Source organism: Anser brachyrhynchus (assembly GCF_964034855.1).
Source record: "Anser brachyrhynchus genome assembly, chromosome: 22".
In the NCBI taxonomy this organism is placed as follows: domain Eukaryota; kingdom Metazoa; phylum Chordata; class Aves; order Anseriformes; family Anatidae; genus Anser; species Anser brachyrhynchus.
Window position 1 is genome coordinate 3,470,355 of NC_137715.1, and position 18,158 is coordinate 3,488,512.

At 45.4% G+C, this 18,158-nt stretch overlaps 3 protein-coding genes across 10 annotated transcripts in view; 1 reads left to right on the top strand and 2 right to left on the bottom strand.

The window, feature by feature from the left end:
• Positions 1 to 60: 60 nt before the first annotated feature.
• Positions 61 to 6,584, top strand: KLHL10 (kelch like family member 10). The gene is made up of 5 exons (XM_080565239.1): positions 61 to 1,168; positions 1,714 to 2,203; positions 2,787 to 3,404; positions 4,027 to 4,176; positions 4,740 to 6,584. The coding sequence occupies exons 1-5, from the start codon at positions 981 to 983 to the stop codon at positions 5,109 to 5,111; spliced, it is 1,818 nt and encodes a 605-aa protein (XP_080421365.1). The 5' UTR covers positions 61 to 980; the 3' UTR covers positions 5,112 to 6,584.
• KLHL11 (kelch like family member 11) lies at positions 5,321 to 11,439 on the bottom strand. Its single transcript, XM_080565237.1, has 2 exons — positions 10,926 to 11,439; positions 5,321 to 10,837 (listed from the first exon to the last, which is right to left on the bottom strand). The coding sequence occupies exons 1-2, from the start codon at positions 11,405 to 11,407 to the stop codon at positions 9,241 to 9,243; spliced, it is 2,079 nt and encodes a 692-aa protein (XP_080421363.1). The 5' UTR covers positions 11,408 to 11,439; the 3' UTR covers positions 5,321 to 9,240.
• A 914-nt stretch (positions 11,440 to 12,353) lies between these two features.
• The window catches only part of ACLY (ATP citrate lyase), a 31,663-nt gene continuing 25,858 nt past the window's right edge, over positions 12,354 to 18,158 (bottom strand). For all 8 annotated transcript variants that reach the window (XM_080565226.1, XM_080565222.1, XM_080565224.1 and 5 more), the window contains 11 exons: positions 18,037 to 18,118; positions 17,523 to 17,633; positions 16,859 to 16,986; positions 16,579 to 16,672; positions 16,157 to 16,311; positions 15,269 to 15,419; positions 14,518 to 14,661; positions 14,182 to 14,295; positions 13,567 to 13,649; positions 13,367 to 13,443; positions 12,354 to 13,170 (listed from right to left, as the gene is read on the bottom strand). In XM_080565226.1, coding sequence (XP_080421352.1) covers positions 13,076 to 13,170; positions 13,367 to 13,443; positions 13,567 to 13,649; positions 14,182 to 14,295; positions 14,518 to 14,661; positions 15,269 to 15,419; positions 16,157 to 16,311; positions 16,579 to 16,672; positions 16,859 to 16,986; positions 17,523 to 17,633; positions 18,037 to 18,118 — 1,234 coding nt within the window. In that variant the 3' untranslated portion in view covers positions 12,354 to 13,075. The remainder of the gene's footprint in view (positions 13,171 to 13,366; positions 13,444 to 13,566; positions 13,650 to 14,181; positions 14,296 to 14,517; positions 14,662 to 15,268; positions 15,420 to 16,156; positions 16,312 to 16,578; positions 16,673 to 16,858; positions 16,987 to 17,522; positions 17,634 to 18,036; positions 18,119 to 18,158) is intronic.

An 18,158-nucleotide genomic window follows, 5' to 3' on the forward strand; every position in this document is an offset into this window, starting at 1 on the left:
AAAGAAAAAGAAAAAGGAGAAAAAGGAGAAAAAGAAAGGAGAAAAAGGAGAAAAAGGAGAAAAAAAGAAAGGAGAAAAAAGGAGAAAAAAAGAAAGGAGGAAAAAGAAAGGAGAAAAAAAAGGAGAAAAAAAGGAGAAAAAAAGGAAAAAGAAAAAGAAAAAAAAAGGAGGAGAAAAAAAGGAGGAGAAAAAAAGGAGAAAAAAAGGAGGAGAAAAAAAGGAGGAGAAAAAAAGGAGGAGAAAAAAAGGAGGAGAAAAAAAGGAGGAGAAAAAAAGGAGGAGAAAAAAAAGGAGAAAGAAACAAACCACCAGCAGCAGTATGAAGAAGTCCAAACATTTTTATTATTTTTATGTTTTAATTTATTTTGTTTGTTTATGCCGATCCTAGAGGTGCTCCCTCAGCACCCATCTCACCTACAGCCGTGACAAAGCCCAGGGGGAAGGCGGCCGTGAGGAGTCGGGAGGGGGCCCCAGGTGTACCCCGCTCTCCTCTCCCTGGGCCTGACCCCCCCAAAAAAACCTTCCTCTCCTCCAAACGAGCGGTGCAAGGCTCGTGGCTTCACCACCCACACGAGCAAGCCTGTGCCTTGGCTTCCTCCATCGTGTTGGGGCACTTCTAAGCATTTGGTGCCTGTCGTCGGGGGGCTTCGTATGGGGGCTAAACGATACAAGCAAGCTGCACGGGAGGCATGGGGCTGTGTTCGCCCCGAGCAGCCACCAGCGAGGTGTGGGTACAAGGCCCAGCCTTGTCTAGGCTGAGGTTTGGGGGAGTGAGGAGCAGGACCCCCGTGCCCGCGGGGCTTGAGCCCCCCCCAGCCCCATGGGCAGCGGCTCCCGGGTCCTCCCCGCCTCTGTGAGCTCACTACGGGGCAGGTTCCAGAACCACCAGACAAGGCAGCGTTTGGGACAAAATGTAGGAGGGCAAGGAGAAAGCCCTGTAGCACCTCAGAGAAGCTCCTTCCGCTGACCCAGGCTCCGACATGGACGACACCTCGGCTCCCACCAGCTCTTCGGCCTCACAAATGGAGAGGAAGATGAGCGCGATGGCTTGCGAAGTCTTCAATGAGCTTCGCCTGGAAGGGAAACTCTGTGATGTGATCATTAACGTGAATGGTTTTGAGTTCAATGCTCACAAGAACATCCTCTGTAGCTGCAGTCATTATTTTAGGTCAGTACTAGAAATGAGTTTACAGCGGGAATGGGGACAACCAGTATTTCCTAGGCTGTGTCCTATGCTCTTACCGTACCTCCGGTGCCTACGTTGGCACAAAACCTCTCGGCCAGCAGATATAGATAGTCCCGATAGCAGCCTGGTCACCAGAATGAATCCACACCCTGGCATTTTGCAGCCACTCTGGCAGCGATGTCTGACGAACGTAGGGCTGGGAGCGTGGCCAGCCTGGCCCCCAGCACAAGTCTTTCTTGCCCCACACACCGTTAGCCTCTGGTTCTCTTGCTGGAGCAAGGTGGCCATGGGCTCTGTTGCTCTCTGTCCACAGCCTGAGGCTGCGGCTCCTATTTAAAATCATCCAACAAGCTGGTAAAACATGGATCAATAAACCACAGGGCCTCCCAGCATGACTGCTGCTAGTGCCCAAAACCAGTGCCCAGGGAGGAAGGCATACGGGAAAACAGGGTCGGGGGTTAACACAGAAAAAGCCTTTTTTCCCCCCAACATTGCTTTTTAATTTATTTTTTTATTATTTTTTTCAGGGCTTTGTTTACCAGTGGCTGGAACAACAAAGAGAAGATAGTATACAAAATCCCCGGCATTTCACCTGAAATGATGAATCTCATTATCGAGTACGCCTACACCAGGACAGTACCAGTCACCACCGAAAACGTTCAAAATTTGCTGTGCGCAGCGGACCAGTTCAACATCATGGGCATCGTCAGACTGTGCTGCGAGTTCCTAAAATCTCAGCTGTGCTTGGAGAATTGCATCGGCATCTGCCGACTCACAAACTGTTACCACTGTCCCAACCTGCAACAAACGGCCTACACGTTCATCCTCCATAACTTCGAGGAGCTGATCAACGTGTCCGCGGAGTTTCTAGACCTCTCCGTCGACGAGTTAAAGGGCATCATCGAGAAAGACGAACTCAACGTGAAACAAGAAGATGTGGTGTTCGAGGCCATCCTGAAGTGGATCGCTCACGACCCTCAGAACAGGAAGCAATACATCTCCGTCTTGCTGAGCAAGGTCAGTGCTGCTGCGGCGGCGCCTATCCTGCCCACCTGCACGGCTCTGGAGACGTTGGCTCGCTTCTTTCCTCGTCAGAGCAGAGGAAACAGCAGCCTCCCAGCGCTGCTCGGGGAAAAGCGAGCGTTGCGTGCTGTTACGTGCTGTGCCAAGGTTGGGGAGTCCCTTTTAAGTGCACATTTCCTCACGTTAAGAGCTTGAGTTTAACCATTGCTCACATCCAGGAAGGGCTGAAGATTACACGGGCTGACATTATGTCCAGGTACACAAAGCTTATGAGTGTTTGTAGACAAGCTACACTATGCAAACAGCAGCAGGAGCTGCAGCAGCTTCAGTCTGCGGGCAGGAGAGTGCCATGGCAGTCGTGGCAGGCTCCCCCAAAATGGGATCATTTACCCTTGAGTACCCTTTTCTGGACAAGCTAAAAACTACACGTTTAGTTCTCTGGTTCTGTGATAAGCTTTAGACAACACTCTAGCCTGAAACCAAAGCCATCCAGCATTGGACCCATCTGGGAAGGACACCAAAATATTAAACATCAATACTTAAACATCAACACTCTCACCTCCTTTTGCGTTTTCAGGTTCGACTGGCGTTGATGCAGGCAGACCACTTCATGAAGAAAGTTAAAATGCACGATTACGTGAAGGACAACGAGGACTGCAAACCCATCATCATCAGCGCACTGACAGCGATGTACGACCTCAGCACGAACGGCCCCTCGGCTTCTGACTTCATCAACCCCCTCACCCGGCCTCGCCTGCCCTACGCCATCCTCTTCGCCATCGGGGGCTGGAGCGGGGGGAGCCCGACCAACGCCATCGAGACCTACGATGCCCGCGCGGACAAGTGGGTGAACGTCACGTGCCAGGAGGAGAGCCCCCGTGCCTACCACGGCTCCGCTTTTCTGAAAGGCTTTGTCTACGTTATCGGAGGATTCGACAGCGTGGATTATTTTAACAGCGTCAAGCGGTTCGACCCGCTGAGGAAAACGTGGCACCAGGTCGCACCCATGCACTCGCGGCGCTGCTACGTCAGCGTCACCGTGCTCAACGACTGCATCTACGCCATGGGAGGGTTTGACGGGTACACGCGCCTCAGCACAGCCGAGCGGTACGAGCCCGAGACCAACCAGTGGACGCTGATCGCTCCCATGCAAGAGCAGAGAAGCGACGCTGGTGCAACCACGCTGTACGATAAGGTAAAAGGTCTGGGAGATTTGTCACAGCGGTTAAGGTTGAAGTACGGTGAGCAGGACAAGGCGTCAAACAGATATCACTGTGCAGCATTACACGGCGAGGATGAGCTTTGTTCTTCTATAGAGCGTGGTGAGGTGGAGAGCTTCCTGGAGCTCAGCCTCGTGCTGAGCTGCGTACTGGATAAACAGAGCTACCACCCACAGTTCATCCTCTAGATAGAAAAGAGGAGCTGTGGGAGCTAGACACAAAACAATCGCTCCCTTTAACATGATGAGTCATTTAAAATAGAGGGGAAAAAGTTCATGTAAACCTTACTCATTAAATCCTGGAGCTGCAGATACAAAGCTAAGAGGCGAAACTGGCTGCTGCCGGACAATACTTGTGGTCGCAGGTCAAATACCGTGCCTGGATGCTTCACACAGCTCAGGAAAAAAATGGATCAAAATCCTGCTGCTTTGAATAACTCCCTGCACTGTTACTACCTCCAACCCAGGACAAAAAGACTATTATCTTTAAAAAAAAAAAAAAAAATTAACAAAAAAACACAGCCAGGCCATTTTCTTCTCAGCATGTTCTCCCACCAATACAAGCACCCTGCTCACCTTTTTTTCCTCCTGTAAACAGGTGTATATATGCGGCGGGTTCAACGGGAATGAATGCTTATCCACAGCTGAAGTGTACGACGCCACAACAAATCAATGGACCTTTATATCCCCCATGAGAAGCAGAAGAAGTGGAGTAGGTGTGATTGCATATGGAAGACAAGTGTATGCGGTAAGGTAGAAGTGGTACCCCTGCGACAACAGCACCCGGCACTTGTGGTACTTTTTTTGTTGTTTAATGGGCTGAAACTCTGCTAATGTGCACCTCCTAGCTAGAAGCAAGTGGCCAGCTTGAAAATCAAAGTGAGATTTGGGGAAGAAAGTTGAGGGCAAGGATGGTTAAAATACCCCTGAAAATACTGTCAGCTGCAGGCTTTTCATTATGAAAAAATACGTTCACAACCTTTAAACAGTTGTAGCAAAGAAATTATTTTCTGCTGTTGATAAAATCTTTTAGCAGCTCAGTACTTCTGCTTGGTCCTGCTTATCTTACACAGAACTTAAATGCAGCGTGTGGGTAAGTATAAGAATCTGACAGACACACAAAATAGTTTTGGAAGCTCTGGAAGGAAGAAGGGAGCAGTCTGCGTTGTGTTTTGAGATCACGTGCTCTCAGCAATGCTCAAACTCAAGAAAGCAGAACAAGTTAAAAGTCTTACACATCCACAACACGATTCAGCTGCCTTAGCAAAAGAGGAAAGGCCTATTTCAGCTCTGTACCTTCGACACTTGCAGGTAGGAGGATTTGATGGAGTGAACCGTCTTCGGAGCGTGGAAGCCTACAGCCCCATTGCCAACACATGGCGCACAGTCCCCACCATGTTCAACCCTCGCAGCAACTTTGGCATCGAAGTGGTGGACGATCTTTTGTTTGTGGTTGGCGGCTTTAACGGTTTTTCTACTACTTTCAATGTTGAGTGTTACGACGAAAAAGCTGACGACTGGTACGATGCTCACGACATGGGCATATACCGCAGTGCTTTGAGCTGCTGCGTGGTGCCAGGGCTGTCGAACGTTGGGGAGTACGCCGCCAGACGCGACTACAGCGTGGAGTCACTGCAAACGGAAGTCAAGCACACTTCTTCGACAAGTACCCTGCCTGTATAAACGGCTCCCCTTAGCTAATAAAGTCTTCTAAGCAGCAAATGAATGTATTTGCTTATTCTAAAAGTAAGCAAAATTGATACAGACCAAAAGAATGATTAGTAATTAGAACTTTCACTCTATGGCACCAAAAAAAGTACGATTTAGACCTATTGGCTACAGCCTGTATAACAGCTTAAAACCAGTAAGAGGCACAAGGCACGACAGAACGCTAGAGAAATAAAAGGTTTATTTTCATTAATTCACTTATTACAATAAACTTTAGTACAGTGTATTTAATGTAAAGAACATTACAGTAGGAGAGTTTCAAACAGCCTATACACACACACTACTTTACCTTACTGGAAGTAAGTACAGGACTGCTGCTTGCCCAAGCAACTTGCTGAAGTCTACATTAACATTGAGGAGAGTACAGCTGCCGTGATCCACAGTGACATGGACCTATAAGGAGTATCTGACTATTAATGGTCTTCGAACATCTAGTTAGTTCCACACTTAACATTCGTATTAGTAATAGGATTAGATCCTCAGGAGCACCTGTTTTATAAGACTTCCACTTAAGACTGTCAAATCAGAAATATGGTTTGCTTTCTAACATAATGTGGACACAGCTGAAAATAAATCTAAGCCATAAAATATTTACTTTTTTAAAGCCACCGAATGTTACAACATAGTATTGCAATGTTGTGTTAAAAATAACCTCAGAAGTTGCTATTCTCGGTGACCCAAGTTGTTAATAGCGATCAATCTAGGATCGTTATTCATTATGCATGCTAAAAAGTTGGCATGTTTTCTTTATTTCTGGAGTGGTATCCAACTGTGTGTGAGAGGAAGTCTTACTGCAAATATATACAAACCTTACTAACAGAATATTCATGTCCTTATAAAATACTATGTACATTTATGGCACCTAGAACTGACTACGGTGACCACCTAGTGCTAGGCAGGATGCGTCCTACCTCACTAATACCTTGAGCAGAAAGACAGGACATGAAACATGCATTTTGTGGCACACATTCATTACAGCTATAGAGGTGTGATTGTCATAAGGAGGAGGGAAAACTCTGATCCTTTGATGTTCCTTTACATTTAGAGGGCCAGAAGTCAGCCTTATAATACTTCCTGAATCACACTAGGATCTTACTCACATTTAACTAGCCAGTATAAACACAGTGGAAGAATTCCCAGCCTGTTGCTTATAGGATCATTTTTTTATAAATACCCAGCAAGCTACAGCAGTCAAGGGCCCCAAGGAATTTGTTACGTTTCACAGGTTAGTGAGCTAAATTACAGCCAAATTCAGTTCTTCTGAACACCTACAGGTGGGACAATGGATGGTTAGACTTGTCGGTTAAAAAACTGCAAAGCAATTGGTCCACTTAAAGTCAAGGCTTAAAAAAAAAAACAAACAAAAAAACCAAACAACTAACTACTCAAAAATTCCACTGAATTGGCCTAGCAAAAGCTAGAGCAAACTGGTGCTGTTCACAGTGTCCATCACTCTCCATGCAAACAGAACACAGAAAGAGGGAGTGCATCACATACAAAATCATGGCTGGCATCCACACGTTAAACAGATATTAAGCTATTTTGACACTGTCTTTAAGTGGAATGTCTTTAGTAAACTAGACAGACTGTATGTCAGATAGAAGTTCTCACGGTACATGCAAATATCAAATTTGCTTAGAAAAAGAGAGACTGCAAGAAGTTTGTTCTTGCTTCTAACTTTGTCGCATGCTGCCATATATCAGGCTATTCAGCTGAAATAACAACCTCAGGATTTCCCCCCCAAATTGTCCCAGATTTGCCGACAGACTACATAAGGGCTTTGACAGAGCTGTGGTGGTCTGCCATGCTACCATCCTTTGCTCATCAAATCCTTATAGCCAAGTCGGTGGGATGGAAGAGGTAAACTCTTCTCGGTTGCTTCTGTGCAAAGTCTGGCAATGCATCTTAAATTCAGCCCCCACTTAGGTTACATCAATGGGGTTTGTACAAAAGCTGTGAGGCATTTGCACATATTCTACTCACAAACCCTGCGGTAGGGACAGTAATTCTGAAAACTGTTCCAGACAAACCCACACGAGTTCATGGGCCAAACTCCACTGATTAACCCCTTCCGTAAGGGCCTACATGAGCTGATTTGGCAACAGTCACTTCCGAACATCAGCCTTAAGCCCGAACAAACTTAAACATTTCCTCTCTTGCACTAAGCCAGCACTGTACAATTTGATCTGCCCTTGCATAATAATCCAACAGGCAAATAAAATAGAGGATGGTTACCACTGATAAGTAATTTGAGACTGAACTGTTGGATTTTCAATATAACTTTTACAAGGCTGGGTTATTCTCTTATTACAAAAAGACCAGTTATTGATAACAAAGTGATGAGTGAACTGCAAAGTGGAGCATTAAGGAAAGTACACATCAGAGAAACCTTTACATATTATGTGGTTGAAAGACTTACCCAGTGTTTCAGATATGATCTAGGTTGCCTGCTGAATTGGAAAATGAGAAGTATCAGTTCAGAAAGCTAAACAGTTTAAAAAAAAAAACACAACAAAAACAAACAAACAAAAACTGTTTAGAAGACCTTTTGCAATGAAGTTGCCCACATCAAAACCACCAGCAAATTATCATATGAACCAAAGACAGTAAACGCCTTCTTCATCAATGTTTGTCTATGTAAGTTTTGGAACAACCTGGTTACTCCTCCCTTTCCCTTCCCTAAGGTCCTGAGTTTGGTCACATGTGAAAACCTGGAACATTCAAATGAAGGGAAGGATGGGGAAGAAAAGGAGGTAGGTAATGAAAACTGGCAATGAAAACTGTCCTGGAGCTTTTCAGATCAGGGAGGAGGAGTGTTCAGTGGAAGCAGTAACCAAGAGGCATCGATACTGCAAAGGAACTATTCCACCTTCTGTTCCTCAGGGGTATAGCAGTTAAACATACCAGAGCCAAGCAGGGCCCTGATATATGCAAAACTACCTAAAAACTCCCAAAGGTACCTTTAATCAGGTTAAACCTTACAACCACAGTACACGCGTAAATTATTTCCAGACTGAAAACTCCAGATGCATCTAAAAATCTTCATGTCATCAGTAACTGAGAGCCGACGATGTCCCTCCAAGAGGAACACCAGGTGCTGATTCGTTAAGCAGCACAGCTACCCTAAGTTTCTAGGGAAAATACACTGAAGGCAAAGGTATTGATTGTCAAAGACAGGCTGGAAACAGGCTTGTGGGGGTTATTCCGCTTTTTCACTTGAATTAAACGCGTGCAATAATAGAGAAAGGATCGACAAGTAGCTCAGGTTTCAATCTATTCCTGGGGAATAATGTCATTCTTACTAACCCACACTGATGTGGCTAGACTGCATCGCTGGTTTCCACTCCTTACATCAGGCTGACTGTTGACCCAAGTTTCTAACGAAGCCGTCAAAGACGAACTCAGAGCATCTCCAGACATACCTGGAAAAGATCCACTGCCTCAAATTCTCCGTTTTAGCAAGTGTCTGATGTTCTACTGATCAACCATTACAAACGCTGCTGCCTCTCTACAATGTACAGTTACAAAATATTTAATAGACATAGAAACATCCTGAAGTAATTCTTTATAAAGAAAGATTGTGCTTTCATTTTCATACGTACGTGTAACTATTGCACTCGCCTCCAACTTTGGAAAGCCAAGTGCACTAACACTAATTATACGTGAAGTTTAGTCACTTAGGAGAGTCAAAGGAATGTCAATATATTAAGTGCAAATAAAACAGGTGCTTTCAGCACACACAAATGTAACCGCTAAATTAACATAGAGATCTTTGATTTTCAAAACAGAACCATTAGAGACTAACTCAACAGAAATCCTTGAAAACAAAGATCTATTTCGTGACCTATTAGAGGAAAGTAGGTTTTTCCTTGGCACTGTTAAGTAATATTGTTGGATTCTGATAGTTTCTCAATTCCCATTCATCCTCAATTTCTGAGCTTCTTAATTTTCAATAAGAGATGTTATTTTTATGCATCAAACCCAAGCAACATCCTGATATCTTATAAAGACATATCAAGCCTAGGAAAAAGGGTTTAGCCCAGTATTTCCTAAACTAGATTCATCAGGAGTGATATTCCGGATACTAGCACTCAATCTGTGAGCGTGGCATTCTTCGTAAACTTAGAGAGTGTCGGTGTATTTCCTGCATCTGTCTTTCCTGCATCTGTCTTATTCTATCTTTCTGCCACATCAAATTTTGTGGCATAGGATATCTTTGTGTGCCCTGCAAGCACCTGAAGGGGATTCTCACATGGCAGGCTGTTGCTCTACAGCGAGGCTGAGGCATGGGAGGCAAGAGCATCCAGCGCTTCCTCTCAGCACAGTAACGATAGGCCTCTTTCCTGTATTGCTTGTCAATATCATCGCTGTTCTTCCACCCCCCAATGATGAAAACATCATCTTTATAATAACAAATAGCTGCCCCTTCAATGCTCAGAACCTCTGGGGGTAAACTTTCAAGTATTTCGTCTGAGGCCCTGCCACAGATCTTTATCTTGGCTTCCTCATTATCTATAGGATAACTCTTAGGGCAGCAGGATGCTGTATGGTAAAAGTTTGTGTTTGCAACTGACATCTGAAAAGAGCAATAGTTATCAATGAGTGGCAGAGACTCTACATCTTGCCACTGCCTCGTTTCAGCATCGTATCTGATAATAACTGCCCTCAATCCATCTTCACTATCACTGTCAACTGGGGTACGAGCAGCAAGATAAACAAATCGGTCTTCTACAGAAACAGCTTTGACATCACGAAGAATCTTTGGTGCTGACTCCAGGTTATGCCATTTGTCTTGCTCGGGATTATAAATGGCTACATCTTTAAAGCCAGGACTGAAATTGCCATGTCCCCCAATACTGTACAAGTTTCCTTTAACTTCGGTAAGGCCAAAAGAATGCTTTCTGGTTATCAGGTTTGAGACTTGTTCCCAAATATTTCTATTTGGATTGTACCTTTCTACAGTCTTGGCAAATCCCGGTTCCATGGAGCCAGCCACATAAACATAAGATTCTGTCACAGCAACAGCATGCCCATCAAGATGGTTATGTATGTGCGGTAAGTTTACCCACCTATCCTCATCGATGAAATACCCCACACACTCACTCAAGTAATCTCCTCCCTCCGATACACCACCAATCACCATAATGACATCCATGTTTTGTCCAAAACGCGGCAACAACGCTACCGGACAAGCGGAATGTTGCAGATTACCAGACTGCAAGTTCTCAGACCTCAAGGCGTGACTTTCCACAGCTTCTGACACTAACTTCACACAGGCTTCGTTGCTGGATACCAGCCTTTCAGATTTGACGTGGCGAGTAAGGTAAGTGGGTTTAATCTGAGACAACCTCAGCAGTTTAAAAAGTTCTTCAAAGTACCTTTCTCTTTCTTCGGGATTTTTCTGAACCCACTTCAAAACTGTCTCGAAGAGGACTTCTTCAGAGTCCACTGTGATCTCTGAGTCTGAGAGCCAGTCTCTGACAAGGTGAAAGGGCAGAGTGTAGAACTCCTCATCTTGGATAACTCTGTGGAAGTTTCTCCTGATCATATCCTGAGCTTTGAGGGCCAGCTGATTCAAGGAATACATATGGGCCAAGCTGTGAACTGCGACGCAGTTGGACAGATTGAGTTTCTTCTTCAAAAACTCTCCGCAGAACTCTTTTAACCGGGTCAGCAGAAACCTGTGGAACAAACAAACGGGGGTAATGCCGCGGCCCACCGGGCGGGCTGCGGGCAGCCCCCCGAGCAGGAGCAGAGGCTCGCCCTCACCTGTCGGCCATCTCCAGCACCTCGTGGACGTTGCCGGGGCTGACGCGGATGGTGCCGGTGTACATGAAGCCGATGACGGCCTCCACCGTGTCGGGGTCGGGGCCGCCCTCCGAGCTCCACTTCTGCAGCTCCACGCGGCCCGAGCGCGACTCGGCGAAGCCCCCCGAGAGCAGCGGCGTGAAGTACTCGGTGGCGGCGGCCAGGACGGAGCGGTGCGCCCGGTACTCGCGGCAAACCCCGGGCCGCCCGCCGCAGAAAGCCAAAGTGATGTCGCAGTAGAGGCCGTGGCGACGCTGCTCGTTCTGCCGCCACGCCAGGTCAGCGCAGTGCGCCGGGCACCCGAACTCCTCCGCTTCCACCTCCCCGTCCACCCCGCCGCCTCGCGGGCCCCCGCCATCCTCCTCCTCCGCCGCCGCCGCCGGTGAACTGGGGCCGGGCTGCGGCTGAGGGGATGCCGCGGCCGCCGCCATCTTGTCCGCCATAGCGGGGCTGCGGCCACCGCGCCTGCGCCGCCTCGGCCGGGCGAGCGCTGCCCCCTGGCGGGGAGACGCCGCCGCCGACCCGAGCTAAAATGGCGGCCAGGGAACCCTGAGGGGAGGGGGGGGGTGCCTGAGGCGAGCCCCCCGCGCTACCCGGGGAGGCGTTTGGGCACCGGGGGCCTCCTCGCCCGCACCCCCACCGGCCGCTTTGAACAATGAGGGCTGGGGACAGGCAGGAGCCGCTCTCCCCTCGGGGTATCGCCGGCCGGCAAACGGGAAAAGCGGGTCGAGAGGGAGCCGCCGGGGCTGCCCCGTGGCGTTCCTTCGGCTTGGGCTCTCGCCCTGTGCCCCCTGCCAGATGCCTCGTGATAGAGTACAAAGGGAGCTCGCTAGGCGTGGTGCGAGTTTAAGGGGATTATTTAAAGGGATGAGATTGCTCTGCCAAATGGTGGAGGGATGCTACACCTGAAATACAGGCATGGTTTTTGTCAAAGCCTTGAGCTATCCTTTTGATTGTTTTTCTCCTTAACGTCATTCTCTCAGGCAAGCCTGCAGGGAAGGGACTTCATGTGAGAAATTCACTAACTCTGACTGAGGTATGCATTTTTTTGTTCGATAATTAGAATAAAGTGAGGTGCAGCTGACAATTCCCTCTTTACTATGCATCATGATACAGTCCCATAACTATGGTATAATGCTATCCACTTATATACTTATTTTTCCTGCTCTTTCTTTTCTAATTTGCAAGGTTTCAGCCCTTAACCTACACTACAGGGTAAGTCACAGGTGGTTTTTTTTTAAACTCTTCTAGAACACACACCATCAGAGGAGTAATTGCTCTGAGGTTTGGCATGTGGTTATACAAGTATTTCCAAGCTCGTCACAGAGCCAGTTAGAGTTTACAACCAACCTTTAAAAGGGAGAAGGGGAAAAAAGAATCCAGATAAGCTAGTAGTGTATCATTTATTTGTTTGGTTACAATACACAGACAAGTAGGATGCTAAAGTTATTACTGAGATTATTTTTGCATCTGCAGATAACGTGGGAGACTGACATTCCATATACCAGCAATCTAGTAGTAAATGAGAAGTTGTTTGCATAAATACAGACACCGGAATACATGGAGTTTCACAGTTTTAACAGCAGTATGTTACAGCTTTACATTTTAAATTACTACACCAGAGTTTGAGTAGCATTGGTTATACATCAGCAGTGGTCCCACTACTCCGGCTATGATGATTAGACTGTGAAGATGAACACAGTAAACAAAATGAAAAAACAACAACAAAAAAAACACAACACCCAAATCATAGCTTATGGGAATGATGGGTACTTTCCTGTCTGTCAGGGTAAGTTCAAAATGACTGCGTCTATGAGAAAAACTCCCCCCCGAAACCCTTAAAATCTTTCCTGGAAACAAAATAAAACAAGAGTAGTAAAAAATAAAAGTGTGAGAGACAGTATTAAATACAGCAGGTAACATGGAATATCGTAAGTTTTGGTTTTTGAGTAGGTTTCTATTCTTATAAAACAGTTGCTTCGCACAGTTTAACTAGGCAGCTCAATGTCTATGTATCAATGGCCTTTACACATCAAAGTCCCATTTGTGGCTGTCCTCTGTGCAGGCTTCCAGCTTCTTGAAGTGACATTCTGAGGCAGTACTACTGGTTATCACATAGTCATGTGCTCTGGTAAAACGTAGGATATGTCGTCCCACGGGTGACGGTACAGGCCTTGCTTCAAGCGCTTCTGATCTAGATAGTGTCCTAAAAGGAAAACAACTTCTATGTTACAAAATTTCTGAGCCTCCTTCTAGTCATACTTTGTCTTAAAACAACTTTGATTTCTGGATTCCTACAACTTGGGTTTTAGACTGAGACCCCAGAGGTTCACGTTTGTGTTAGATCATGGTGACAGTGCATCTCCCCATGGAATGAAGGGGCAGGAACACAGCAAACTTACCAATGAATCCCATACTCCTGCCTAGTACAAAGATGCCATTAAGAGCTCCTATATCAATATATTCGTCTGCTTCTTCCCTGCAAAAGAAAATAAATCAATGTCTTTTTTGAAACCCTGGTCCCACATGGGCTGGCAGTATGGCTTCTATCATTTTTTATCAAACCATGACCCAAGAGAAAAACAGCCCAATACGTACTTACCGTGTGAAAGAGCCACAATTCCTGAGTACATCAACAAAGGCAACTCCAATAAAGCCATCTACGTTCAGGATAAGATTTGGTTTCTAAAGGACATAAACACACACACCCCAAATAAAGATGTTAACAATGGCAAGTGATGTTCATCTGGTAATTTTCATCCTCAAGGGTAACTTGAAGGTTACCCGTAATTGTGGACACATACCTAGTGATACAAGAGGCTGTCCAGCAACCTGAGCAAGAGCCATGCTTAACACAAATGATGGAAGGACAGCCCCAAACAACAGGGCAGCGTTTTACTAAAACTGCAGAGTTTATCTACTACTACCCATCAAGCATACTAGCTCTGCCTCCAGCTTAAAGAATGTAGCAGTTCCAGACATACTGTGGACAACTCAGATAATGGGTTTCAGCCTGTTCAGCGTTTTCCTGGTGTCCAACAAACATCTTCAGCCTTATCAAAGTGCACTTGTACTTGGCCCAAAGTCTCCCATAGAAGAATAAAAACTCAGCAACAATGTACTGTGCTTTGCAATTAAAATATAGCATTAACCACTGGTCACTTCTCCCCCAGTACGAAAAAGCGCTTGAGACAAAATAAATACTAGCACATTTCACCTTGGAAGTTGTAATTTTTTCTACTTCAAGTGCATAGTCCAACAGTGGGGTGGCAGGGAAATGCTGTTTCACGTAGTCTTTGAGAATCTGAACTCTCATGTCTGGGTTATTTATCTGCAAGTTAAGAACATATTACAGTCACTGATGTTGCATCTTACACAGGTACTTGTCCTAAGCTTGACTATTTATGTTTTCATGGTTTACAAGTCCTGAGAACCAAAAGCTGCCTCCGAAAGTTGCTAGTTTTCTTCCCTTCAATTCCCCTCCACACTTGAGAAAAACAAAACCAGAACAAAAACAAGCCTCTAATTTGTACTAATAATGCATTTTTCTTACTGATTTGACTCTGTGTCCAATGCCCATGATCAGTTTCCCTTCTTTCTTCATCTTGTTCACAAACTCCATAGGGATAATCCCACTGTCAAAAGCTTTGCTGAACATTTTAGCTGCAGCATCCAGTGCTCCACCAAACCGGTCACCCTGGGTGTGAAACACAAAGGGGATTACAGCAAAGGACTCACAGTTAAGGCACAAAACAAGCACAGGATTATCTTCCCCATCCTCTGTGTCTATTGATGCAATCATGAAAGTAAAGTTAGGCAGGCACTCAGGACTAAACATCTGCTTTATAACTCAGTAATATTAACCGTCAATGCATAGCCACGTCATCTCCACGACAGACTAGGGTAGGGGTGAATGTAATCTAAAGCCCATTTTATTCAGACTATTACTTGTCCCTGTATGGTTGCCTAGTCTCCTCCAAAACTGACAGTTTTAGTTTTGACAGCAATTAAGCTTCTACAGAATATTCGTAGACACAAACATGAGATACTAAAATAGTCTTGCTTACTAGAAAAAATTTTTAAAGGACTAGATTTTAAACCTACAGCACAGAAGTTGAACTGTCTCTTCCAGTAGCTTTTCACTTTAATCAAGGTTTTAGTGTGGAATTCAACGGAAATTCAAAGTATGAGTGAACAGACACAAGCTAGACCATGGCTCTGTAGCTGTTCCAAATTCTAGCTTACTAGTACCAAAACCTGGACTGAGTAACGCGTGGCAAATCTTCCAGATATTAGGTACTTACAATAGTGAGAAGGCCTGAAGTGAGACTTGAGACGAGATCTTTTCCAGCTCTTGCACAGACAATAGTGTTGTGGGCACCAGATACAGCAGGCCCGTGATCTGCCGTTACCATCAAACACATCTCAATGAACTGGCAGGCGTACTTTGGTAGCCTGAGCAAGAGAGAGACCCAGGTCATTTATTGTAAAGAAAACACGAGACACTTGGTTTTAGAGTGGACAGTAAGTTGTGTTTTAGGTGCCTGCATGAAAGTAGTAGAACAGAGAGGGAGCTGTAAGGTCACAGTGCCATCAGTGCACCCTACTATCTTTGCCTTTTCAGAGATCAGTAGATTTTATTCAGTTTCCACTTAGCTATTTAGCTTAGAACTGAGGGTCAGTTTGGTAGGCTGAGCCTGCACACACGCAACTGGCTGATCAGTAAGTTCTGAGAGTCCCCTCAAGGAGGGCCCTGAGCAACGCTGGGTTGCAGTTCTGTTGAGTTAGGCATTTCAGCTAGTGCCAGGAGTGCCTCTAATGACACCAGCAAGAACTTCTGTCATTCAGAAGGTTCCCTGTAGGCTGGCTACTGAACATTTGCAGACTCCCCAGCTCTCTCCAGGGCTGAAATGGCAACTATAATGAGCAAGCAGTCAAAGAATGTGAAACAGGACTAAAATGGAGAAGTCTCCTCGGTGCACCACAAAACTGGTGGAAAATTTCACCCCAAAACTGAAACACAGTGTATGAAGATGCTGACTGTGGCCTCTGAGGAGAGGCTAGAGATAGCACTTCCAACGAATCTACACTCACAAAGGAATCCTGCCTTACTTTTGTGCCTAACAGTCTACTAATAAATGAGCAAAACTTCAAGCTAAAGAGTCTGGGGACTTTCACAAAAGCTGCCTCACCTCTTCTGAAACCAGAGCAGGCCCAGAACCCCTCCAATCCCCATCTCTTCTTTGAAGACCTCAGTTATTGGCATCCCAGCGTAAATCAGTTCCTGACCTCTCTCATCACAGATACTCGTCATAAAGGAAGCCGGCTTGCGGATCAGACCCAGTTCCTGAAATCACAACATAAAGATGGGATTTTAAATAATCCCCTTTAGAAGCAAGAGGCAGCAGGAGACCAAAAACAAAGCCTTAAACTTGCCCTCAAGGCAGCTTCTAGAGCTTCGAACCAGCATAGCCAGTGAGCTCACTGATAACACTACAAAGCCTGAGATATAACCCAAACACCACACCGTTATCATCTTAAGCATCCGGAATCATAGCAAACGTCCTGTCTGGCATCTGTGGAACCAAGAATCAGGTAAAGGGGCATAGCTCACCCTTGCCCAGGAATAATCCATTGGAACAGTTGGAGGAGGCACTTCCTCAGCTGGCTCGATCACTCTTTTGGCTACAAGATCCTGATAGACAGACCTAGGGAGAGAATCCATTTATTAAATCCTTTTGAGAGACAAGTGAGGTGGTCTTAGTCTAGACCTTAAAAACCCAGAATGAACCGAGGCAGCTTTCCTTAAGCAGAAATACATCCCCATATCAGTTAAGAGTCAGTACCCTAACTAGTTTTGTCCCTGCACAAGGTGCCCTGTTAGTGTGACTTACTGAATGACCTCTCCCAGCTCATCAAAACTCCGGGGAACAAACACACCGGCTTCCTTCAAAGCTTGATTCTTTGCAACAGCAGTTTCAGAAGCCTGGTTAGCACAAGCTCCTGCATGGCCAAACTGTACCTACAAACAAAAGAAGCGATAGCAGTAAGGAATACAAGTTGTTTACGTGCAGAGAGTAAAACAGAGTACAGAACTGCACAGGGAACTGGTCACGGGAATACCAAAGATTGTACAATCTGCCTTCTTATTTGGGCTAACAGAACTCTTGGCTGCAACTGCAGTCAAAACAGCAATACACAGAGAATTTTCTGCTCTGGAATCACTGCAGGCTCTTCCATCAAGTTCTGCTTCTCTAACTTTACTCCACTTTCCAAAGCTGCTTAACGTGTATCTTTCTCCTTCCTACTCCAGAAGCTGGCTACTATTAAAATCTGTTGCATTACCTAGGATCTGTGGGCTCCCTTTACATGTAAGTGGAATCCTCTGGAAACCTCCAGTGGCAAGCTACAGAAGCACAGTAAGTTTTTATCACAGATGCTTAATAACTTCTGCACATGAAGTTGTTCCAGTTTAGGTGCAGTGGGAGAAGCTGCCCTTTTTCCCTCTGCCACAGATATTCATCTATCTTATGCATTTGCCACCACTTTTGTGCATACCTCTGAAGAGAACATGGTGGCACAGGTACCAATACACCAGCACACCACTGGCTTGGTGATACGGCCTTCTTTAACACCCCTGCAGATCTTGTATTCTTCTGTGCCTCCAATCTGTGGAGAGAAAGAGAGATGAGTTGGTTCAAAACAAACAAACAACTTCGCACTTTCATAGAAACCAGCTCTGAGATGCACATAAAAACTTTTTGTCTTTTTTCGTTGAGTAATGGATTCAGTCTGAGAAGAAATTCTCTTCTTTAAAATGGGGAAGACTATATTTGTTTTGGAAACTTTCAATTCCTTCTCATTAAAGGAGCACAAAATAAAAATTCAGATATTTTAGAACAGTACATTGGCGTATCTCAAGTATATTAAGTATATAATATATATTATATATAATATTAAGTAGCTGCCACTTAATTGTGGTGGTTATTTAGTATTTCAGCTGCTAGGTCAGATGCTCCCGGAACTGAGCAGTTGGGTCTTTCTCAGATAGGAGTGAGATGGTCTCACTCACCTCTCCAAGCACCACAATCATTTTCACTCCTGGGGTATCCTGATAGCGCAAGACATGATCCATAAAAGTTGAACCAGGATACCTGGGTAGAACACAGGAAGAACGACAGAAGTTGAGTTTGA